Source organism: Neovison vison, chromosome 10, assembly GCF_020171115.1.
Source record: "Neovison vison isolate M4711 chromosome 10, ASM_NN_V1, whole genome shotgun sequence".
Lineage (NCBI taxonomy): Eukaryota > Metazoa > Chordata > Mammalia > Carnivora > Mustelidae > Neogale > Neogale vison.
Window position 1 is genome coordinate 23620391 of NC_058100.1, and position 24462 is coordinate 23644852.

General features: G+C 35.2%; 1 protein-coding gene across 9 annotated transcripts in view; it reads right to left on the reverse strand.

The window, feature by feature from the left end:
- Positions 1–24462, reverse strand: part of KCNT2 (potassium sodium-activated channel subfamily T member 2) — a 363831-nt gene that overhangs the window by 53672 nt on the left and 285697 nt on the right. For all 9 annotated transcript variants that reach the window (XM_044266873.1, XM_044266869.1, XM_044266868.1 and 6 more), the window contains 3 exons: positions 23110–23244; positions 14319–14430; positions 3112–3213 (listed from right to left, as the gene is read on the reverse strand). In XM_044266873.1, coding sequence (XP_044122808.1) covers positions 3112–3213; positions 14319–14430; positions 23110–23244 — 349 coding nt within the window. The remainder of the gene's footprint in view (positions 1–3111; positions 3214–14318; positions 14431–23109; positions 23245–24462) is intronic.

Here is a 24462-nt window from a genome sequence, read left to right on the forward strand (position 1 = left end):
TAGAACATTGCTTAACAGAGTATTAAGTTAACAATGTTTTCAATTTCTTAAACTTATTCTTAGTTCTGAGTGAAAAGAAAAACTTTCAACAGACACAAGCACATTTCACCATGACATGTAATAATTGTTTTATAGATTGTATGAAATGACTGTCTTGAATTTAATCCACAAGTGTTAAAAAATGAAAAATTTGAATATTCATCTAGTTATTTTGCATAGCAAAGTTTTTTTTTTAAGTTACAATACCTTTTAAATAAATTTACCAGGCTACTTTGTTCATTACCATTTTACCAACAGCTAGCATCAGAAAATTAAACCCTGCCATTTAAACAAGAACAAAGGAACCATATCCATTCCCTTTTCTCAGACCAAAGAAATGGAAGTTTTGTTTCGAGGTGGGTTAGTGTCCTGGTAGTTATACCATGAACCAACTGGAGGCCACCAAGAGCAGTGATGACCCGCACCCTTCAACTTCACTTGTAACCCAGTGTGTGCTAAAGAAGAGGACTTTTAAAGCACATTCTCAGACAGTGAAAACTATTTCCCAAAATGAAAAATTGAAAGTACTCATGGGGGTAAATAAGTCCACTGAAGATTTGGTAAACGGCTATTATAAATTATTTTTGAGCTGGATGTGGTTATATTGCTGATCTGCTTGCTGCCTTTGTCACTGATGCATCCCTTGTCTAGAAGTCATTTGTCCTGTAACTTCATTAGGGCAAAGACAAGGGGTACAAGTGAGCCAAAATGACAGGGACAGCCCCACCTGCTATTATAAAGTCTGTGCACTCAATCTCATGGAATTTGATCACAGAAGAATCTTTCTCAGTTTCACTTAGTACTTATTTAATTGTATTTTATTATTTTTTTTTATTTTCAAGATTTTATTTTGTTATTTATTTGAGAGAGAGAGAGAGAGAGTATGAGTGGGGGAAGAGCCAAAGGAAGAGAGAAGCAGGCTCCCAGCTGACCAGGGAAACTCATGTGGGGCTCGATCCCAGGACCCTGAGATGAAGGCAGACACTTAATCAAATGAGCCATACAGGGGCCCCTATTTGACTGTATTTTAGATAATACTTTTTTCACCCCCTCCACCTCTCCTCAGATTATACTTATTTTTTAATCATTGGCTTTCCAGCTTCATGAAGATAAAAATTAAGAAAATCATTAAAAATATGAAAGTGATCTGTGATTCAAGTGGGAAGAAGGAAAGGGACTATGGACAAGACGTTATAAAAAAAAAAAACAACCTTCTGGTAAGTTAAAAAAAAAAAAAGTATCATAACGTGGATTTATTTGCCACAGGGATAGGGTAGTGAGTAATCGAAATGAGATATGCATGGTCTGAAGATGAGGGTTCACAGTAACTACTGGATAGTTTTTCTTTCTGAGCCTTTGTGTCTTGTCTATATATTGGGATTGATTATACTGCCTACATCATCGGTTTCTTTGAGGAAGCACATAATGTGATGTCTAGGATAGAAATGCATTAATAGTAAGTCACTGTACAATTGTAGACATTAATAATAGTTCTTAAATATATCATATAAATATTTATCCTCGAGAACATGGGTTCAAATGACTAACCAAAAAAATTAGATGGCATTTAGTTTAAGAATATATGCATACTTATTATATGAATTTAGGATTTATATATCTGATTTCTAATATTCATATTTAATCAATAAATGAGTATTCTATCTCATCTGAAAAAAATGAACCATAATGTATCTCATCTGATGTCAGGCAAAGCCAAACAGGCAATTTGAAAGTTACTGTTCTGCTTCACCCTTTCTGTAGTAGCTTCAGAAAACACCTAACTTCCTGTATGCGTATTTACAACAAAAAACACAGATAAAAATGAAAAGAAAGGAGTAACTACTGCTTTCTACTTCTGTAGAACAATTTCCCTTTTATTTAGTCCATCTATTAGACTTTCTCACGAGATTTGATTTAAACATAAGATTCCAGGGCTAAGAAATCTGAAAACCACTGGTGCATAATGGCATGAAGCATTTGACTGCTACTGACAGAAAATCTTCAGTTTCAGCATTGTTCTTCAAACAGTTCTTCTCTTCCAATCCCCTAAGAGATCAGAAGGATGTGTGTGGTAATGGAGTGTGGGGGTGGAAGCCCCCTCTTGGAGTGCCCAGAGAATGTGTCTGGAAAGTTCAGGGTGAACAGGAGTGCTCATTCTCCTTTGTTGTGCTTGTTCCTCCTCTCATCTGGCATAAGCAGATGGTTTGTGACGTTGCTAGAGGCATATTCATGGGCATAATTAGCCCCAAGGCCAGCAGAAAAGCTTTAACCGTGTTCGGATGAGTTTATTCAGTCAAGCATTGCAGAAGAGGCTACATAAAACACACAATCCAAAAGAAAATACCATAACAAAATGTTTGAATGCTTTATTTGAGATTAAAGTTATCAAATAACTTAAAGCTCCATGAATATCTGTTTTCTCTTAATAGAAATATTTATAAATTGCTTGATTACTTAAATCTGAGAATATGAGTTATTAGTGCTATTCAGTATCTGGCAGAGTTAAAAAAGGATTAAAATATATTGGTGCAAAATAATATCTCCATACATTTCTTAGCTATGATCGAATGACCATCCAAACTAAATGGTTCTTAGTTGTTGCAAAATCTTTTTTATATTTTTTCTACACTAGGCGGTCATTAGTGGATATTTAAAATGTCCTTGGTTTGTAAGTTTATTGACATTATTTTGGTGTCTCATTTTTTTGAAAATATGCATTATGAAGAAGATTGTCTTTTTTAAATATATTTTGCTCTTACCTTCTCTTTTTACTCCAGTAACATTCTTAACAAAAATGTAAGCAAAATGTACTCAAATGTCACAAAAACACTGTAGGACACTGATACTAAAGAATGGTTAAAAATTATCTGATTACTCTGAAAAATATTGTTTTCCTTACACAATGTTTCACAGGCACATTTGTCATTAAATACACAAAATAAAACACTGAAGTGCTTCCAGGGCCCGTTATAAGTTAACCCCTCCATGAGATATACTCGATGTATTATTCATTTAATAAAATTGAAATGAAATTAGAATAAACATTTTAGAGAGAAAAGAAACACTGCATACCTGATAGAGAAGAGTGTCCAACATACTGATGCTAAACACCCTCCCAGCAGCAAAAGGCAGTCGAAACATAAAGGCCAAATTAGAACCTTTCTCTCGTTCTTTCTGTTCAGAAATTTGAAAGAGAAAAATTTGTGAGATTATATTTTATGCTTTCCTGCTTAAGTTTTCCTGATGCATGTGAAGGAGATATTTTCATTATACAGTTGTTAACTATGAATGGGCATTTCTTTATACATTGTAGTATAATACAGCAATATAGCTGTATTTTTAATATTTCTCTTTAATATTTATAACCAGGTTTTCTTAACCAATGAAAATACCCAATAACTGAGGAAGGTTAATCCTCTCCTACACTAAACATGTATTTACTCTTTTTAAAAAAGTTTTTATTTAAATTCCAGTTAGTGAATATACAGTGCAATATTAATTTCACATACAGAGTTTAGTGATTCAACACCTGCATACAAGATCCAGTGCTCTTCACAGCAGGTGCCCTCCTTAATCCTCATCATCTACTTAACCACCCCCCACCTCCCCTCTGGTAACCATCAGTTTGTTTTCCATCGTTAAGAGTATTTATTCTTCATAACTATTTCTGCAAAGGACTTGAGGTAATACAACAAAAGGAACAAACACAATAAAAGCATTTAATAAGATGTAAACAAAAACAAAACAAAACAAAAACCAAAGCCTAAAGCCACATTATATATCCTAACACCTGGGAGTTTTGCTTTTGAATATTCTCATATGCGAAGGCACAAAACTAGGTAAGTAGGAGCCACCACATCCAGGGGGTTCCAACTTTCTGTCACGTGAGTTTTCATCTCACAAAATGCCTTTTAAGTTGTACCAGCCACACTAAATTGCCACTGCAACTATACTCTGTAAATGCCTAGAAAAAGAGACAAAGGAAAGAAACAGCATATGTGTGTACCGCAGTGTACGGGAGTTTCTTCTGAAAAATTCTGTTGCTATTATCTTCCCTTAATAAATGAAGACATGAGAGCTAATGTTTGTCAAAGATTGTAAGGAGTTTCTTAAGAATCCAAATTAATCTTGCACTTAGCAAACAGTAATCTCAAAATGCTGGTTTTATTTGTTGCCAAGTTTACTTGGAAAGATAGATACAGCAAAGCAAATTAAAAAAAAAAAAATCAGTCTTTGTTCTTTGAGGCAATGGAAGGAAACTCTTGTTTCTCATGTAGCAAATTTGGAGGCTCCTCCACAAAAGGGAAGCCTCCCATACCCAGAGTTTAAAACTGTGCCAAAAAGTATTACTCGAGGAATAAAAGAGGCTACTGCTATTGCTTCCTGTGAAGGCACAAGGGTGACCTGACCCCCAGGCATCCCCTGGACAAACAAGTTGGGACACAGACTCAGCCTTTCCAAGTAGCAAGAGGAATTACTCCACCACAGCCAACACGTTGATGTGGTTGAGAAGACTGTCTAGACTATAAAAATATCCTCACTTGAGACTGTAGGGAGAGGCTAAAGGGTAAAATAAGCATGTGGTGTCCCAATTTTTGTCTGTTTCCATTCTATCATAGTCTATTCTCTAATTTGGGAGCGTAGGTGTCAAGAATACTTAGTTTGAAAGCACACGTAGGTCATTTGTATATGACTTCTCCGTTCTTCCCCAGCATGGACTTTGTTGAGTCGGATTGGCTGTCTGGTAATAATTCTAAAATTATTTCCCCAGATTCAGGCTCCACATCAGCATGGATAACATTCTCATTGTAGAGAATTCACTGTTCTTAATACCAGTTCTGCAAGTCCTCCTCACTTTCTAAATGTTTAGTAAGCTTCACACCCTTGGAAAACCCTTTCATACCCAGGAATGCTGTTCTGCTTATGTGAATAATTCTGCATTTGTGATTTACTCCCTTTTTTATTATTAACTTTCCTTACAGTAGAGAAAAAACACCAAAGATTTTACAACGCTGTTTTCAAGACCTACTGGTTTTAAAGTTACCCTAAAAAGTAAGAGCTCAAGTACTCATTCCATCCCAATGAGAATACATTCTACAGTTTCTTTCTTTACTTCTAGATGACAAAGAAGTTGGATTAATTCCTTAAACTGCACTTTATAAGTGCTATTTTTATATATGGGAAAAAAAAAGAACTAGAGATGACTAATACTTAGCCTTACCGTCCATTCCAATGTGATATTGTGGCAAAATCATTTATCTAACTCTCTGTATCACAAAGGCAACATGCAAGCTAGATGTTGCATACATTGGCAGTAAAGAGTCCAGATCATAACTACAGAGGAATTACATTTGGCCTGCAAAGATTTGCTAAGGTCTAACAAGTGCCAACACTTAACATAAAAGTCTAAATTTCTGATTCCTTTTAAATTTGGAAAATCTGATATCAGAGGTCATATCAACAACTGGCCAGAACTGAAAGCATCTGCAGCCCATGAGATTCATTCTTTCGTACATATGATTCATTTTATTTATCTGTGTCACCTAATTGCATGGTCAGACTCTTGATTTCCACTTTGGAAGATAAGATACTTGTTGGAAATGAGTCAAGGGATCTGTTGCTCACTTCTTGTTTAAATAGTGACTTGTGTCAGAAATAACACAGTAAACGAATAGCACATTTACAGTGTGTGTTAAATTAAGAAAGAAAAATAGAGGGGAGCTTTGGCTACAGAATATTCCCATGGCTTTGGGAAAAATGAAGCTGTGTAATCAACAAACACTTTTCCATTAACTGTTATATATCAGGCACTGAGCTAGGTTGGTAGAATGCAGAGGTAATTAACAAAAGATCCCAGTTTGGCAGGTATTCAGTTTTACTTAAAAGGAAGGTTTAAAATCAAATACCTACAAAGCCATGTGATGTGAGCCCGTAGAAGTCCAAGTATTAAGGAAACCTAAGGAGGATGGGGAATGGTGAAATGACATCACAGCTGAGCCTTAAAAGAAAGGTTTTGCCAAATAGGAAGCAACCCTGCAGGATCCCATTTTTTTCTTTTTTATAGAATAAGAGATTTAAAACATTTACACTTTTACTTGCTTCGGTTTGGAGAAAAACAAGCCACCACTCTTTTTTGGTGCTTTTATAAAACTATAAAACAAACTACGTGTATTGACTTTTTAAAAATAAAGGTAAGTTCTGTACTATTTCATGATCTTCAGAAGTTGTGACTCATAAAACACAACTATAATTTTAAAAATTATTAAAACAGACTAAATCAACCATAGTCGCCACGATGAAGGAAGGCCTGAAAAGCAAAACAGCTCGTGAAATGCTGGTACCTCACTAAAAAGAGATAAAGAATTAGAACCGACCAAACTGTCTGCAGAGGAAGTAGGCAGCCCAAACTGGGGGGCATTTTGGAATAGAAATAGAAAATAGTTAGAAAACAATGCTGAAACATAATAATTAAAGGAGAAAATCCACTGTGTTTGACTAGGTTATCAGTGTAGACATGACGTTTTGAGAGGTACTTGAAAAAACAGTTTGCTTTACCTTCATTAAGAATACAAATATCATTCAAGAGACTAGTTTTAAGTAAGGAGGCCTATGAGTTTACCTAAATATACCCGAGTCCTTAGAAGATTAGCAAAAGATTTATGACAGTTTTATGGAAGTTTTATGACATGAACGGCCGTTGATGAAAACTATGTCATGATTTTGAAAAACTAACAGCTGCCAAATAAAAGCCTCACAGCTGAGTCTAGACTATTTTTTTTGGTCTTCAGACTACTTCCAAAGGATTGTTGCATATGTTATGCCCTTAAAAAACTGATTGGGGGGAACACCTTGGTGACTCATTCAGTTAAGTATCTGACTCTCGATTTCAGCTCAGGTAATGATCTTGGGGTTGTGAGATGGAGCCCTACACTGGTTCATAGGCAGCCATCTTCTCCCTGTGCCCTCACATGGTGGAGGAGTTCTCTGGGGTCTCTTTTATAAAAGCACTAATCCCAGTCATGAGGGCTCCACCTTCATGACCTACTCAACTCCCAAAGGTCCCACTTCCTAACATTATCACATCAGGGCCTAGGTTTCAACATATGAATTTTGGGGAGGGACACAAACATTCAGCCTATGGAAACTCTGGACATATTGTATGAAATCATAATATTGCACATTCTTAATAGATACATTTAAATATTAAAATAATTATCCACATAAATAACATTTTATCACTCTTCTAGAGTATATCAGGTAATGCTTTTCCACATTTAAAAGAAATAGAAACTAATATCAATATTCTCTTCAAATTCTTTTCTGGAAAGCCATGGTAAAATGGTAAATATTTTCTTAAAAATGGAATAAAAAGTGTCCTAATAAATCAAATCCAGTGTAGGCAGATAGAAACAAACTTCCATTCAGCTATTCTGATAATTTGATTATGAATAAAAAGTAGTCCAACTTGTTTGGACAGAAAAAAGTAAGGTCATGTGTTTTTGTTTGTTCCTATATATCTATACTTCCCATCAAATTATAAATTCCATGTATTTATTCTGTTGGTAACTGGCAAGCATTAAACAAGGTATCTGGGTCATAACAGTGCTCAGTAAATATTCACTAGTTTGAATTTAAATTGAGAATACATAAAATTTGCTACTTACTTACACAATGAATATATTAAAAAATAAATCTGAGTCTACATTGACTACAAAGTGATGTGATTTATAGACATGACTCTTTGCATTCTGACACCAATTCTGGATGTCCTACAATTCAATTCAATCATGACACTACCCAGAGTTGACTCCGACCCCACAGGCTAAGGGGTCAATCCCATGAGACGACTTCCATCTCAGACATCAGCCACAAGTCCCAGATATCTCCAAGACAACTGTTCAGGCTGCTATAAGTTTGGGGCTTCCCACAACTCCTTTAGTTTCGATAATTTGCTAACATGTTCACAGAACTCATGAAAATGCTATACTTAATGATTATCATTTTATTATAAAGAGTAAACATAAATGGCAAATAAAAAGTTACACAGGGCAAGTCCGAAAGGATCCTGAGCACAGGAGCTTCTATCTCCATGAAGTCAGGGCGCACCACTTTCTTGGTACATCATTATGTTTACCCACCAGGGAACTCTCCAAGTCTCGTTTTTCAGGGTTTTTATCGGTTTCATTATGTAGACATGACTAATTAAATCACTGGCCACATGATTAAACTCAACGTCCAGCCCCTCTGCTGTCCATGGAGGTCTGAAAGGTGATGAAGATGTTGAAAGTTTCAATATTCTAATCATGTGGTTACTTTTTCTAGTTCTCATCCTAAAGCTATCTAGAGGATCCAGCAGGAGTTGCCTCCTTAGCATAAAATCAGGTATGGTTGAAAGATATGAAAAAGACTACTAATAAATTCCAAGGGTTTTTGAAGCTTCGTGTCAGGAACCAGGGACAAAGATCAAATATATATATATATATTATTATTATATCACCCTTTCACCTCTCATTTTCATTATTTTGCTTCTTACATCAGTGTGTAATTACCATATGATAGCTCAAGTGTAATTATGATCATTATTGGGGAATGGTGATAGTTCAAGGGCAATTTTAAAGAATGTAGTCTGAAAGCAAATTTTGTAAGCATGAATAAAAGGCTTTTTTACAAAATGCATCAAAACAAGAGATGAAGTAAGTCTTTATAGGAAAATGAGATGAAAAATTCTTTTCCTATTGTTGTCCTCCTCTTCTCTGTTTTTTATTATCTGTCACATTTTCCATATTCACTCAGCTCTTATACTGTGTTTCTGATGCCAACTACACTTATTTGGTTAGAGGAAGTGTCAGTGACCCAATATGACAAATGATCAAACATGGGAAGTACTTTGGGAAAACAATGTTGGTAATGGGAATATCCAAGACAAAAAGGATAATATAAAACAAAACAACTCAAAAAAAAAGTAGACAACCACAAATGAAAGATCAGATGAAAGGGAAAATGCAAGCTAAAGCTCAGATGTTCAGAAAATATTTTGAAAATTTCATAAATTTGTGGCATATTGCATGTGACAGAGAATATGGACTGTCTACCAAAATTGATTGCCTTATTCTTCATAGGCATACGACTGAACTACATTTCCTAATCTCCTTTGAAGTTAAGTGTGGCCATATGATTGAGTTCTAGCCAGTGGCATATAAGTGGAAGTCTATGTGTCACTCCCAGACCCGATCCATTAAAAAACTTCCATCTGTTTATTACTGGTGTGTATATACTGTTATTTGCTGCCTTTAGTTGTACATTTTAAGATAGTAGCTGAAGCAAGAATTAGTTTCAAGTATAGACTAAAAATAAATGGGGAACTCAGAGATTTAGAATCCTCCAATATTTAAAAATTGTGCACTTCTGGGGATGCCTGGGTGGCTCAGTGGGTTAAGCCTCTGCCTTCAGCTCAGGTCATGATATCAGGGTCCTGGGATTGAGCCCCACATTGGGCTCTCTGCTCAGCAGGGAGCCTGCTTCCCCCTCTCCCTCTGCCCGCGTCTCTGCCTGCTTGTGATCTCTCTCTCTCTGTCAAATAAATAAAATCTTTTAAAATAAATAAATAAATAAATAAATAAATAAATAAAGTCTTAAAAAAAGAAAAAAAGTTGGCACTTCTGAATGCCAACAGGAGAGAAAACAGATGCAAGGCACTAAACAGCAAAGTCCAACCCAGCACAATTGTCTCAATAGTGAGAGAGAGATGCATGGGTTGAGAAGGAAAAGAAATTTAAAAAAAATTATTTTTAAGAAGGAACTTTGGGGAGCATTTGGTCATTAAAATTTAGGGAAGTAAGTATACTAGAAGTTTATCAAGTTTTTTGAAAGAAATTAACAGACCCATCTAAGAAATCTTTAATCTTTAAAATTTTAGGGGGAAAATGCTTTCATAAGCTTAAAAATCTGTAGATTTTTTCCAAACATTGATAATCAATAAGCAAGATAAACATTCACACAGGTGGCAAGAAGTATGTACTCCTAAAGTGACAAGGGTTAAAAATAGCTCAGGAAGAAGCTTGAGGTGAGACAAGGGTCACATAAAACAACAGACAAGGGAATTCCTCAACAGAGTAAATCTAAAAAAATAATCAAGGAATAATCAAGGAATTTCCTTTTCACAAGAATAGATGGGGGTCATCATGTCATGGACCAGTGATCCTTCTGTGCTCTCAGTTCTCTCCTTTTCTTCATGGAAGTTACTATTGTGTCTGTTCTTCAGTGTGTGGCCTCTTCCAGAGAATTCTTACAGATTATCACTTCCATTACTAGTGGCAACCCATGTTCTATTAGAATTCAAGGTCTACAAGGAAACCACCCAAATGTAATCATGACACAAGTAAAACAGCCAGGGTCAATGCAATCTAATCTCCCACACTCATTCTAACAAATTCTAGCACAAACGAAAACCACTTAGTGTCCAAAATGTGTGTCAAGCAGCCAAGCTGTTATTTGTTTCTAATTCAAAACCTTGATTATGTCTCTAAAGGTGAAGGCTTTATCTGTGAAGGTGCAAAGGCATCTAATTATGGATAGAATAGAAGGATATTCATAAATATGTTCAAAAGATTAAAAAACCTACCTATTCTTCAGTCAAAAATAAATTTGGAATATTATTCAATACTAGAAATAAAGATCAATGTCCCAAGCCTAAAAATATCTCCTTGTGTCCAGAAGACAAATATAGAAAGACAATTACTATGTTAGCTATATTTATATCAGATAAAAAGCATGGATTGGAAATTAACCATCACTATATCACTGATGGCACATGTGTTAGTTTACTAGGGTTGCCATAACAAAGTACCACAAACTGGGTAGCTCAAACCACAGAAATTTATTGTGTCAGAGTTCAGGAGGCTGGAAATCTGAAATCAAGATGTCAGCAGCATTGGTTCCTTCTAAGGGCTGTAAGCAAATGGATTTGTTCCAGGCTGCTCTCCTTGGCTGTGGATGGCTCTCCACATTGTCTTCCATTTATCTATGTCTGTTTCCGTATCCAAATTTACCCTTTTTATAAGGATGTCAGTTGTATTGCATTAGGGCCTATCTCAATGGCCTTCTTTAATCCAATTACCTCTATAAAAACCCTATCTTCAAATAAGATCACATTCAGAGGTACGAGAGGCTAGGACTCTCAACACATCTTTTTTTGAGGGGAAGGAACACAATTTAAGCCATAACAGCACTACAGTCTAAAGGTTTCTATGTGACAAAACCATTATTTCCATGGATAAAATGGTAATAATTGAGTTGAAAAAAAAAATTTCTATGGCTTTATAACCTCCAAACCAACTGGTTTCAATTCCAATTCCCCAAGACCCACTATTCCTTAATAATGAAGGGGTATACTGAATTCTTTTACTCTTTTTGGGAAATATCTAGTATATGAAGGGTAAATACAAATCTAAAAAATAAATGAATTTCCCTGATGCCAAAAGAGAAGAAAATTACATATTTCCTCCTCTTTTTCCTAGAGCAGTTCCTTTAGAAAACTTGCGATTATAAATCCTTTCTCTGTTGCTTTCAGAAGGATGCAAAGCTTTTGAAAACCTGAATAATCTCTAGCCAGTTTTGTATCTCAGTGAAGTCTTTCTTGGAAGTCTTAGAACTATCTTTCTGAAATGTGAACTTAAAGTGTCCAGTCTTTTTGTCTCTTTGGAAGGTTAGTCTATGTATCCAGCTGCAAGTTTTAACTGCTTGCTTGTTGCCAAAATACAAGAAGTTTTATTTTTTATTTATATTATGACAATTAACATGTATGCAAAAATTGTATTTCCTTAGCTATATAAAAGAGTGAGATGCCTTTCTGTTTTTCGCAATCTCTTTAGTGGATTTCTTGAGATGTATATCAGTCTGGTTTAACATTTATTCAAGTAAAACTTTCCTACATTTGTAAAAAGCATTTCTAGATTGGTAGAAGACTTTATTTTTTATTAATTCCCACCCAAATTCTAAAATCTCATATTGGGGACGCCTGGGTGGCTCAGTTGGTTAAGCAGCTGCCTTCGGCTCAGGTCACGATCCCAGCGTCCTGGGATCGAGTCCCACGTCGGGCTCCTTGCTTGGCAGGGAGCCTGCTTCTCCCTCTGCCTCTGCCTGCCTCTCTGTCTGCCTGTGCTCGCTCTCTCACCCTCTCTCTCTGACAAATAAATAAATAAAATCTTTAAAAAAATAAAAAATAAAAAAAAAAAAATCTCATATTGTTCTTTTTCCCTAGTGCAATAAACACACAATAATATAGACACATACTCAACACTATTAAAAACATCTTCCACAATTACGATCTTCAAACATCCACTCACTTAGCATAAAATTGAATACATAGAATGGAGTATTGATTAGTGACATCCACAATAATTTATAATCATGTTTGTAGTACCATTTATTTGAATACTAATTATATGCCAAAACTGGGCTAAGTGTTTTGGATAGATCATGTGGTATAATCTTCGCAATGGCCCTATTTATTATTTAACTATTACCACTATTTCTAGAGAAGAATCACAAAGCTATCAATGTGTAAATAATTTAGCCAGGTTCCATTCCCAGACAATAGTAGAGAAATGGACCAATCTGATTCCAGAGCCTATACTCTTCATCACTAGGTAATCCTAGTATGACATGAGGGAGAGCATCAGATACCATGTCAGCACCGATTTCAGCTGGATTCCTGATAACTGGGTTTGCCCGTGGATGCGGAGCCAATTTAGCCAAGCTTGCCTCCACTCCTATGTAGTGTGGCATAATGGAGGTTTTCTGTCCTGAACATTAATGTCTTTAAGATTCTCTTACTGCACTGGGGCACCTGGGTGGCTCAGTGGGTTAAAGCCTCTGCCTTCAGCTTTGGTCATGATCCCGGAGTCCTGGGATCGAACCCTGTGTCAGGCTCTCTGCTCGGCGGGGAGCCTGCTTCCCTCCCTCTCTCTCTGCCTGCCTCTTTGTCTACTTGTGCTCTCTATCAAATAAATAAAATCTTAAAAAAAAAAAAAAAGATTCTCTTACTGCACTAACTTGAGAGCTATATAATCTTGAAAAAGTTATTTTACCTGTCTTACACTCAGTTTCCTCTTCTGAAAGCAGTGCCTAAAAACACCTTTACTATGACTATAAAAGAACAGTGGGAAGGCTCTACTAATATAATGATGTGACCAGCTCTGACTGAAGAAGGAAATCAACAAACCAGACTGCAATAATGTCCTTACTCAGCAATATGTCTCCTAGGAATTAGGACAGTGTTTGGCATAACAGGTAATTGAAATCAAATGAAAAAATGAACTAACCAAACACTAACAAATATAAGGCATTATTATCTGTACCTCTTATGTTTTCATAAACAATAAAGATGGCATAGATTTAACACATTTTCATATGAATAAGATTGAATCCCAATGTTTTCTCTTACATCAAAGTCTTCCGGTGTACTAGTATCAAGTAAATGCTTGATACAAAATCCATTTACAGTCACACTCAGGTTAGACATTAAGAATGGAAACCACACCTCTCTGTCCACATAACATGACTTTACAATCCTACTTTGTCCATTCACATTACCCTGATCCCTTCCCAAACCTAAACAACATCCCATTCCAAAGACCCTCATTAAATAAGATTTCCTGTACTCAAGAAACTTTGACCTTGCTTCCCCAGTTCTGATGCATTGCCAAAGCTCTCCTGAGGTGACCATCTCCTTTATCTAAGGAAGCAATAAACTCAGCTTTGTCTCAGATTGTGTTGGTGACCTTAGGGAAGCTAACTTTAACAAAGCCTACAACTTTTCTAAGGCCTTAAGGATTATTTTAAACTGCAAAGCCCTCTGTAAACACAGGTTTCTTGATATATAGCACTAATGATATTAACAATATAACTGGCATTATAAGTGAGTATATGCATTCTTGTTGCATTTAACTCTTTCATAAAGAAGAGTTAAATTAAAAAGAGTTAAATTAAATTAACTTAAATTAAATTAAATTAAAAATTTAACTCTTTCATAAATCATGCTTTGAATTTACAATAGACGATGAGAGAATATTTTCATTCTGTTCACTTGTGATACAAGTGGTTCAAATTCATCAATATACATTAAAAAATTGTAAATTAAGATTTTAGTTCCAAAATAAGAATACAAAACAGTAATTTCATTTTTACTATCTCATAGCATTTCTTTCTATATATAGGAATTTCAGATTGCTCTTTCAGGAAAAATAGTTAAATGCAACTTCCTTAATATGAAGTCTTACCTTTTCCAGTTTTGAAAGAGCAAGAGAGTAACAGTCTTTGGCTCTGAATTGCATGAATCTCATGTTGGCTGGGTGGGTAAGTTCTGTGATAATACTGAGACTGGAAAACAACCTATATAAAACAAACAAACAAACACACAAAGAACATTTGCATTACGCTAACAATCCAATATGGCATTTTTGTATAACAACATATTTATGAGTAAGTGTTTCCTAGCCTTAGGCATAAAAGTACATGCAATTACAGCAGCAGGCATTGCCACAAAAACTGTCCATATAATGCAAGAAAAATGGAACAGTTTTCCAAAGAATATTTTAACCAACATTTTAGCAATGTAAGAAAAATAAATTTAGTAATTTGGCTTTCATTAGACATTTCTCTCTACAATTATGAAGTGGCAGAGAATAGAAACTCATGAAGCTGATTTAAGAAGTTACAAGGTGACTTTGTGGAAAATGTTAAAATTAAAATTTATAAATGAATACACTGATTGACAAAGATGTCACGTGATAAGCTTGCTGTTTATAATATGAGTTCTTTGATCTTCTAAGTTCCCTATCCTCATAGTATGCAATTTTAAATGTCAAATCTTGATATAATGACCTTCTGAGAAGAGAAAATATTTTAGCTGAAATAACATTTCATTATAACGAATTGAGGCCAAGGCTCAGTTGATAGCGTTCTTCTAAAAGGATCCTAAAGAAAGCATTAGATTTCTTCCTATACACCTCCTTCCCCCCAACACACACACACACACACACACACACACACCCCTGCACACATACATACATGATAATAACTATCACATCTTAACTTCATTATTGTTATTTTTATTTACTGAGGGCAATATTTAACACCTACGTTAACAAGTAATTATCAAGTATTTGTGATAGGACAGCTTTGGTCTCTAGGACATAAAAACAAGTATGAAGTGAAATTTTGCCTTTAAATTAAGCTCTACTACCTATAGGAAACTAAAAAAAGTATAAATTATAAGGCTGTACATATTTTTTTGGTACATATTTTTCTAGGGGTGATAAATATGGCTGGCTGAGTCCTCACAGATTATGTAGCGTTAAGACACCAGTAAACAGACAGCTCATGAGAAGCATCTAGAACAGTGTTGAGATATAAGGCCAGAAAAGTAATTTGTGAGAAAAATGTAGTTGCAAACCAATGAAAAGCTATTTCATCTTTTGAGAAATTTTCATTTTCTCTGAGAAATATACATTTATCTTCCATAGATAGCATTATTCTAACTTTGGATATATTTATGATTACTTGGATGATATAATCCCTTTTTAACACATTATATCAAATAGAAATATATATATATATATGTAGTTATATATTAGAGGTCTGAGTTACAGTGAGTGGTAATATGATTAGGTGACCTGGTCATTGTACTTTAGTGACTTGTAGAATGGAAATTAGATAGAACCAAAAAAAATGTATATGATGTACCATTTCTGTTCTATATAAATGAACCTACATCACTGTTTAGACTGAGAAAGTGAATGCATTACCTAAGTCTGCCACCTAGTGAAAATCTGTAACTATAACCCATATCTATAACAAAATAAGACTTAAATATTGAAATGTTTTATTGCATTGCCTTTTAAACCTACAAAATATTATTCACATTCAATTATAATACTTTTATAAATTTGGTTTATATTAATTATATATCTTTTAAATACTCATCTATAATTCTATTTCTGGGCCTTAACATGGCCTAAAACACATTCTGTTTATAAGGTATCTTCGATACAAAATGACATAAAAAGTCTATCTTCCCTAGGTATGAGGATCACATTAAAGCAATATTACAGTTGAAAAACAATATTGTTTTTTCTATATAAAACTTTTCTACAATTACTTTATGTTCTGATTGAGTGATGTGAGTATCACTGTGGAGATGTACAAAATCTCTGTGGAATAGTTCTCTGCCTAAATTAATTTATTCAAAAAGTATTTTTGACAGACATGCCTTGTAATACTAACCAATACAGAGATGAAAAACACACTATATACTCTATTTCCCAGACCACTGGGAGAACTCTGGGACTAGCTGCAATTATATATTCAAGCAAAACAAACACAAGGACATATAAACCTGGAAAATGTTTACAGTATCTTAATAAAAGTACTCAGCTATTGTTTTACACTATAAATTTCGATCTGTTGGGATGGCTGGGCATGATGTTTCTGAGTAATGGGAGTATACTTTATATATAGGTGCACACACTTAGATATATGAAACACTAGTTTTAGACTACGATTGACTGTCAACACTAAAATAAATATGAATTTTTTTTACAAACGCTTTTTAAATACTTTAGGTCTGAGTCTGAGTTAGTAATAAACAAGACTATAATAAATATCAGATATGTCCTATGTTTAAATTTATCCATGTAAACTAATCAAAAGAATAAAAAAATATTTTTTTTACTATATAAAGGAACCATTCTCACATTTATACAAATTCATTACCAATATTTTCAATTATATCATTTTCCAGGTGTAGAGGTATGTTATTTCTTCAATGAGAATATGACTACTTGTGCCAAGCTGAAGACAATATTTTCTTTTTTATTTTTATTTTTTAGCTTGCCATTTATGCTCTTAGCATCCTGGGGAGGCGAATCTTTTAAATGACCAGCTCTCCCTACTCTTACTATCCCCCCCTCCCACCGCAAACCACTTTTCACATTGTAGCTAAAACATTATTTTAAAACTCCATCTTTCAGTGGTTTCCTTCCTGTTAACTTCTGTAACGAAGATCGACTTGCTGCGAAGCTCTGGAAACCAGGACCTCGAGCCTTTGGCTATGCTGCCCCCATGTGGCATGCTCGCCTCCTCTCTTTGCCGGCTTAGTCTAACTTGCAGGTGAAAGATGAATTTCTCAGGGAGGTGTTCCTTGATCACTGGACTAGATCATATACTCTTGTTGTCTGGATATATATAACATTCTTTTTTTTAAAATTTAATTTTTAAATTAAAATTTAAATTAAATTTAAATTTACTTTTAAATAAATGTAATTAATTCTAAATTAATTTAAATTTAAAAATTAATTAAATATTAAATTAAAATTTAATTTTAATTTTTTAAACTTAATTTTAATTTTCACCATTCTCCAGTTAAATTTTTAAATGAATTGTTTCATGTTCCCAGCTTAGACTATCAGCAACTCAAAGCCAGAATGCCTTCATCATGACTGATCACTGTCTGCCTTCAGCACCACAGCAGCCACAGACAGCATCCTGTAGAGGCCCCAAACTCACTAGATGCTCAGTAATACCCCGTGGATAAATCAAGCTGTAGGTGTTTGTAGAGGTCCACCTGACCTGTACTGGGCTAATGCAAGAATTTTTCCTTCCAAACACATCACAGATCCATGACTTGAATGAATGTTTCCACTGACAGAGCACTAGTAGTAGTTATCTTAGCAGTTTAATCAGCTAAATTTTAGGGGGAAAAGCAAACACAAAAATATCTTCATATTAAAATATCAGCCCAAGGGACTTCTGAACTAAGTCACTCCTAGGCTTTTACAAGGCAGATAAATCGATGCTAAATCAATTAAATGAAGAGACTATTAGACTGAGAAGGTCCTAACAGTTCAGCCTACGTAAGCAAGCCAACACCTCAGCCTATAAATGCCTCAAGCCTAAGACATCAAAACCAAAGGACATCCACACAGTCGGCTAGGCTATCTTGAATAAAACCACTTAAGCTGTGGCCAAATAATTTCCTTGCTTTGCTTCCGCCTCTTCTCGATGAGTCCCTAACTCCTGTTCTTGGAGAGTTTCTAACCACTTCCTATCTGGCGCTGCCAGATTTGAACAGATTTTTACTCACAATTGTTAGTATGCCTTAGTTTATCTTTTAACATTAGTAACTTTACATTCGTAGCCATTCTGTATTAAACTAATGTTTTAACTATCTTGTGTGCTCTCTAGAAAATTCTCTGCTTCTAAACTTCCAGAGAAAGTTTTCTTGCTTTTTCTTTTCCAGATGCACAGACTTAAGGCCGTTGGTTTGAATCAGCCATTTTTTTTTCCCTATATAAGATAGGATGAGCCAGTAAGCTGCCTTCAATGCTGCTTTTTTTCCCAGCTAAATGAGGTTAATGAGAGATGCCATTGACACGCCAAACATTCCCTAAGTAGAGCATTTTGATACTTAGTCTGACGTAGCCATTTTGAAGCAGTTGTTTTTAATTCAAGGCACGTTTTGCACGTTTTGGCATAGTTGTTTAAATTTAGCTAAGATTAACACTTCTTCATAAAAATGTAAAAACAGGCAATATGTTCAAACATACCAGGTACTTCTTCGGTAAAACTTTAGGAAGAGAAACTTAATAAAGTGAGGACTTGCTGGTCTTTCAATTTGGAAAACTGCACAAACTTCAGGAGTGATCATCAAGTATTTGAGTGTTGAAACTTTGTATGCCAAGTTCTAGACTCTGAATGTGGAAAATAAAATACTTCCTGAAAGGGTTCTCTGGAAGAAATATGCAGGGGCCAACCCAGCAAATCCATAATTGCTACACTGTATAAAGACACACTGAACTGTGTAGTTGTTTTCAATTACAAAAATATGTTTAAGTTTTAAATGCAATTCCAGACGAAAAGGCATCCTTCTCATGCCCCTAGCTTCCTCTAACTCTTCTTAAACCTCACTCCTACCCCCAACTCTACTGCTAATGCATTAATGAGATTCTCCTACTTTTGCCTTTGGTCTTTTGGGACTGAATAACTCTGAAAGGTCCTTGAACAATCTGGAAGGAATAAAGGCTTGCCAAGTGAAGCTGTATGTACTAGTAAGGCAGGGGTTCAAGTGATCAATGTGAGCTTCTGAATAACAACAAATTTAACCTTACCCCAGACTGGCAAAACAGACGATACCAGTTATACCAATAATTTGTGAACCAGAGCCCCGTTACTTTCATTTCATACTTGATTTCCATCTCAATCTTGTCTCCTGGGCTCTAATACAAGCACAGATTGAAGATTTTTCTAACATATTCCTTAAGTCATTTTAAAAGCTGAGAATGCAAAAGTCAAAATGCCCCCGCATCAAAATGGAATGTCAAAATAATCAAGTTGAAATGGCATGTGCCCAAAGAGCTTCACAGTCCTTTACAAATACTAAAACAAAATGTAGCATCGTCCCATGCAGAGCAACAGCATAAGGTCACCTTAGTTTGCTAATTTCATACAGATGCCAAGCAGATTAGAATTTGGTTCACCTTTGAGGAAATTAATGACATTCATGAAGATAGAAGGACTGGGTGAGATATTTTAGAGATACCATTATTGAAATAAATTCCTAAGCCCAAGACGGAGCTTCTCCTGCTAGGTTGCCATGTCAGCAAACTAAAACTTAGATTCTAACTTTTGTGTCTCTGTGATAAAATTAATTTGCATATCAGGACCCACAACTCAGAGGCTGTCTCAGTGGCCCCGCCCACATCACAAATCTAAACTTAAGTCCCAAGTACTTATAGTGAATACCTATTAAGGAAACCTAATACACACCAATCTCAATCCTCCAAATCAGCTTTAGCTAGCTCAGCTTATGCTAGAGAACAGGACCTACTAGCCTGACCAGGAAATGCCTGACCTCCTAGCCTGCCATGCCCTATTTACAAGGTGCCCCTTCTAGCATTGGAAAAATGTCCCACTGCTTGTGAGGCACTGTACTTTCCCAATCCATAGGCTGTCTTCCCTTGAATAAAGGCTATCAAGCTTGTTACGAAATTGTTTTAGTTTTGTCATTTGACACCCATAAATGCTATACTTGACCAGAAACACAATATACCCAGTCAGCCAACCCTCAAATGCCAAGCCAAACCTGGGCTCTATACTTAGTTCTTTGTTCCTTGTTCCTTATCCTATAAGAACTTCCTGCCGCCCACCCTCTCTGGACCTTAGGAATGGAGACTGCCCACTTCATGAAGTGTTAAATAAAGTCTATTTGTATCACCTAAATTGTCTTCTTCAATAATTTTTAACACTATTCACTCTTGTATACTCAACATTCCCTTGAAGATGGAGTATTATGCTTTAATCCTAAATAGCTTGGTACCCAGCCACTGGGATGAGATTTCTGGTTGCCTGTTGCACACTTATGAGGATATCTGGATTCTACCTCTGGAACTGGTCATCTGTCTTTAAGGAATTTCATGCAAGATAGTGGGCAAAGAACGTGAAAGAAAACTGGGAGTGGAGGAAGGGAGAATGGGAGAGTTGAGATTGGTATTAGTCCATAGTAGATAATCAGTAATTATCTGTTTAGGGTTTCAGCACAGGAGTGATTATAATGATTGATCTGGAACTTAATCTGGTAAGGAGGGAAGAAAAGCTCTCAGGTGAATAAGGACAGTGAAAAGGTATTTGATCCAGTGGATAGTATGTTCCAGTGGAGACACAGGACTATTAAAAATTGGAGGTATTAGAAGAATTGAAGCAGAAAATAAGCATTAGTATTCCCAGACCTAAATGAAATTGAGAGGAAGGAGGGGAATGTTACTGGTACTTCAAGGGAAAGGCTATGACCGGGAGAACAGGTGCCTAAGGTAAGACATTAAAAGGATTGTCTACATGGAATTGTTAAAATCATCAAGAATGATGGTAGAAACAGGGCTTTCAAGAGTCACAGTGAATCAGGAACCCAAATCATCAGGGAATGTGGGAAAGTGACCTCAAAAGTGGTAACTGACTGCATCTATACAATGAAATTGCCAAATCTGCATGATTTTGGCCATTTGTCTATATAAGCAACATTCCATACATCACGGGGATCTATCAATATCTGACTTTTGTACTTTATTATGCAAGACTAGCCTAGTTTAGCATGCACTGACCACCAGCTCAAGGACTATTCCATTAAAGAGTTTCACAGATTTTTTTTTTCCTGAAAAATATTGTTACGTACTTAGTGAAATGATGATAATACCACAACATAGGTATCTGCTTTTAGTTATTCTGGTCAGTTAGTTTTAAAAGATTAGAGCCTTTGCACCTTTCAGGAAGATGGGGATTTATTATTATCTATTTATTATTATCTGGAAATCAAAATAACTCATTCATAGACTATATAATAAAAGCCAAGTCAAATCAACTGAAACTTTACCATAACAAAAAATAAAGCATAATAGAAATAAGGCATTGATAAGCTGAAAATTAAAGTGGTATGTTTCATAAACAGACTGGGGATCCTCCCCTGTTAAAAATGTAACTAACTTTTGCCATGCATGGAACCAAAAAGTATGATTTCACTTTGTTCGCTGGCTATAAATCTCATCCCTCTCTGAATTAATTTTCCACTTGTAATTTCTTTTTCCATTCTCCAGAGGGGGGAAAATTACTTACATATATGTCATATTTTAAACATGTGCTATGCAACCTTTAAATGTCCTATTTCATTTAGCCCAATAACTAGTTAGCTATATTCTAAATGAACTGCCACAGTACAGTAACTTTAGAGGATACATTTTTCTCCTTTTGGAACAAGAGGTTCTTATGCAAGTTCCGAGTAAATTTTCCAGATGCTGTGACAGATTCATCACCTACCTAATTTCTGGTCCTTACATTAACACTGCAGGAAGGGTTAATTATTTTCCACATGCATTTTATAGATATGAGAATCTGAATTTCTATGGGGTTAAGAAATATACTTAAAGTCACATGTATCTGCTGGACCCTAAGGGATTGAAGTGCCAGATGAAGTTTGTTGCTGTACTGTTCCAAAGTCTCTGGCTTTTCTACTTTTTTATTTTCACATGAAAGTGGTCATGATAGTGTTAATAATTACAGTCACTAACATTCATAGAGTAACTGAAAACTACCAACCATGTGCTAGAGCAGTACATATTTTTAAATCCCAAACAACCTTGTGATTAAGACACTGAGGTTTAGAGAAGGAAGTAATTTCCCTAAGAGCATATAATAAATAAAGAGTCAACTTAAGTGGGACTCACATCTAGGCTTTTTCTTCTGAATTCTGAACTCAAACAACAAATTGATAATTACCCTCAATACAGGCTTTGCTACAATATTGAAGGAGTTAATGTGGAACAAGAGATGATGATGGAGTTCAGACTGTTTTATTTACTTCCATAACCTGGTACCTCAGATAGTTCCTTTAGACTTCCACAAAACCCACAAAACTAAATTAATGATCTTTTAGATATTTACATTTTAAAATGATTTCAGAAAGAACCATTTCAAGTGACAAAGATGTCTTCATTTACAGGTAATTTTGACTTTGCTTATAGCATGGACTTTTCTCTAGTTTTCTTTCTTACCCAAAGATAATCATAAAGGAATTCCTATCTGGGTAAGTTTATTAATGAAAAACAGGAAAATAGTGAGGATAAGGTTATGACTTGGCTCTTAACATGGGTAAATTACCTTTTCACAGCCTTACAATATCTCATTTAGTAATTCATATTGTAAATGCATACTTTTGGCCACTGCCAGGCATAAAACCAAAAATAACAAAATCTTGACTGCAACTGAACAGGAATTAGAATTTGTTATTGTTAAACTACACCAGAAAACAGGTTTGTTATTATATCTGCTTTGAAAAGAATGACCCTAAGTTAGAAATTAATCATACGGTGCCAGTCCTACATTGGAGGCTAAATAAGCATTTGCTTTAGGATCAAATGAATAAATATAAGTACCTCATGTTCATTCTTTATATACAGACTCAGAGTCAAATATTTCACCAATATTAGCAGTAAATAGGCCACAGGGCTGAGTTATTGAGAAATTTACCTGAAGAGGGTCTGCACATTTACAATTGTTTTGGCATCGGCCATGTAGTCTTCCTCTGCACTCATGGTACTCTCTTTGTCCACAACCACCATGTTGGCAGCAAAAGTCACTCCACACCTGAGTAAATCATCTAGGCTTTGATAAAAATCAACAGAGAAGAACGGGCTTTCAATAAACCACCATACTATGAACAGGGCATGCTTATCCACTACACTTGTTTAGGCTGCCCTTAGAGATGGCTTTCACACAATTTGCCCTGGTAGATACAAGTTGATGGGAATTAAAATATAGTATTCTGTGCTGACATGAAATATTCATATCTTTGAGCTCTCTCTGTTTCATTAGATCCCAACCGTTTCAAAGCATTATGTGTTAAGAAATTTTATTTAATAATATTTATCAATTATACAACTAAAACGTGAAAAACACCCATTTTTGCAATCAAATAGATAAAGCACGTTAGAACTGTGTTTTTATGGTTAGCACACTATTTCAAAGGAAGGACATTTATTTATTCTTTATAATTCCTATGGTACTTTTGGTAAGAGTAGAAATGAATGCTTATATTAATTTAGATGGCTTAGCCCAACAAAGAAGTATTAAACTGTGAAGTGTTTATTTTTAAATGTGTATTATTTCTCTGTGTAAAGCTATGTGTTAAAGATTGGTTCTGCACAGCCATGAGCATGAAAAATATATAAACATCAGTTGTATTTAAACTTACCATTCAGCCAGCCTAAAGGTTTTGAGCCAGTGATTTAATGACCTGATCTTTTTGATTGTGTGAAATGCCTGCTAAACTAGGATACAAATTCCCATGAATTATAATAGTCTTTTCCTCTACCACTGTTAAATACTAGCATTCTCCCACTGAATTAAAAGAAAATGTTGCCATTGAAGCTGACTGAAAGAACCACTCTCCCCTGCCTCTGCTTCATACAAACTAGAAAAATACAACTGAATCAGATAAAGGAGACTGAACTTGAAGGAGTATAAGAATGTTCTAGGTACTAAGTTGATTGAGGATGGAGAAGAATTGGGCTAAATGATGCCCACATCTTCTGATTTAAAATAGAAGTGGAGAACTTAAAGAACGGTAGTTCCTTTGAGATTCTTAAATTACAGGTAAATTGCCTGAGTATCTTTTCCCAAGTGTGTGATTGGTTGAACTAGCCACATCAAGAGAGAAAGTATTACCAAAGTTCTGAGTCCAAGATCTCCAGAGTAGTCCAGAAAAAAATATTTTGCTTCAATCAGGAACAATTTTCTGTGGCAGAGATTTTATGGCTAAAACTTTGGAAACAGAATTCCAAATAAATTTCCCATGGTAAGAGGTCAGGGCCATAATTTCGA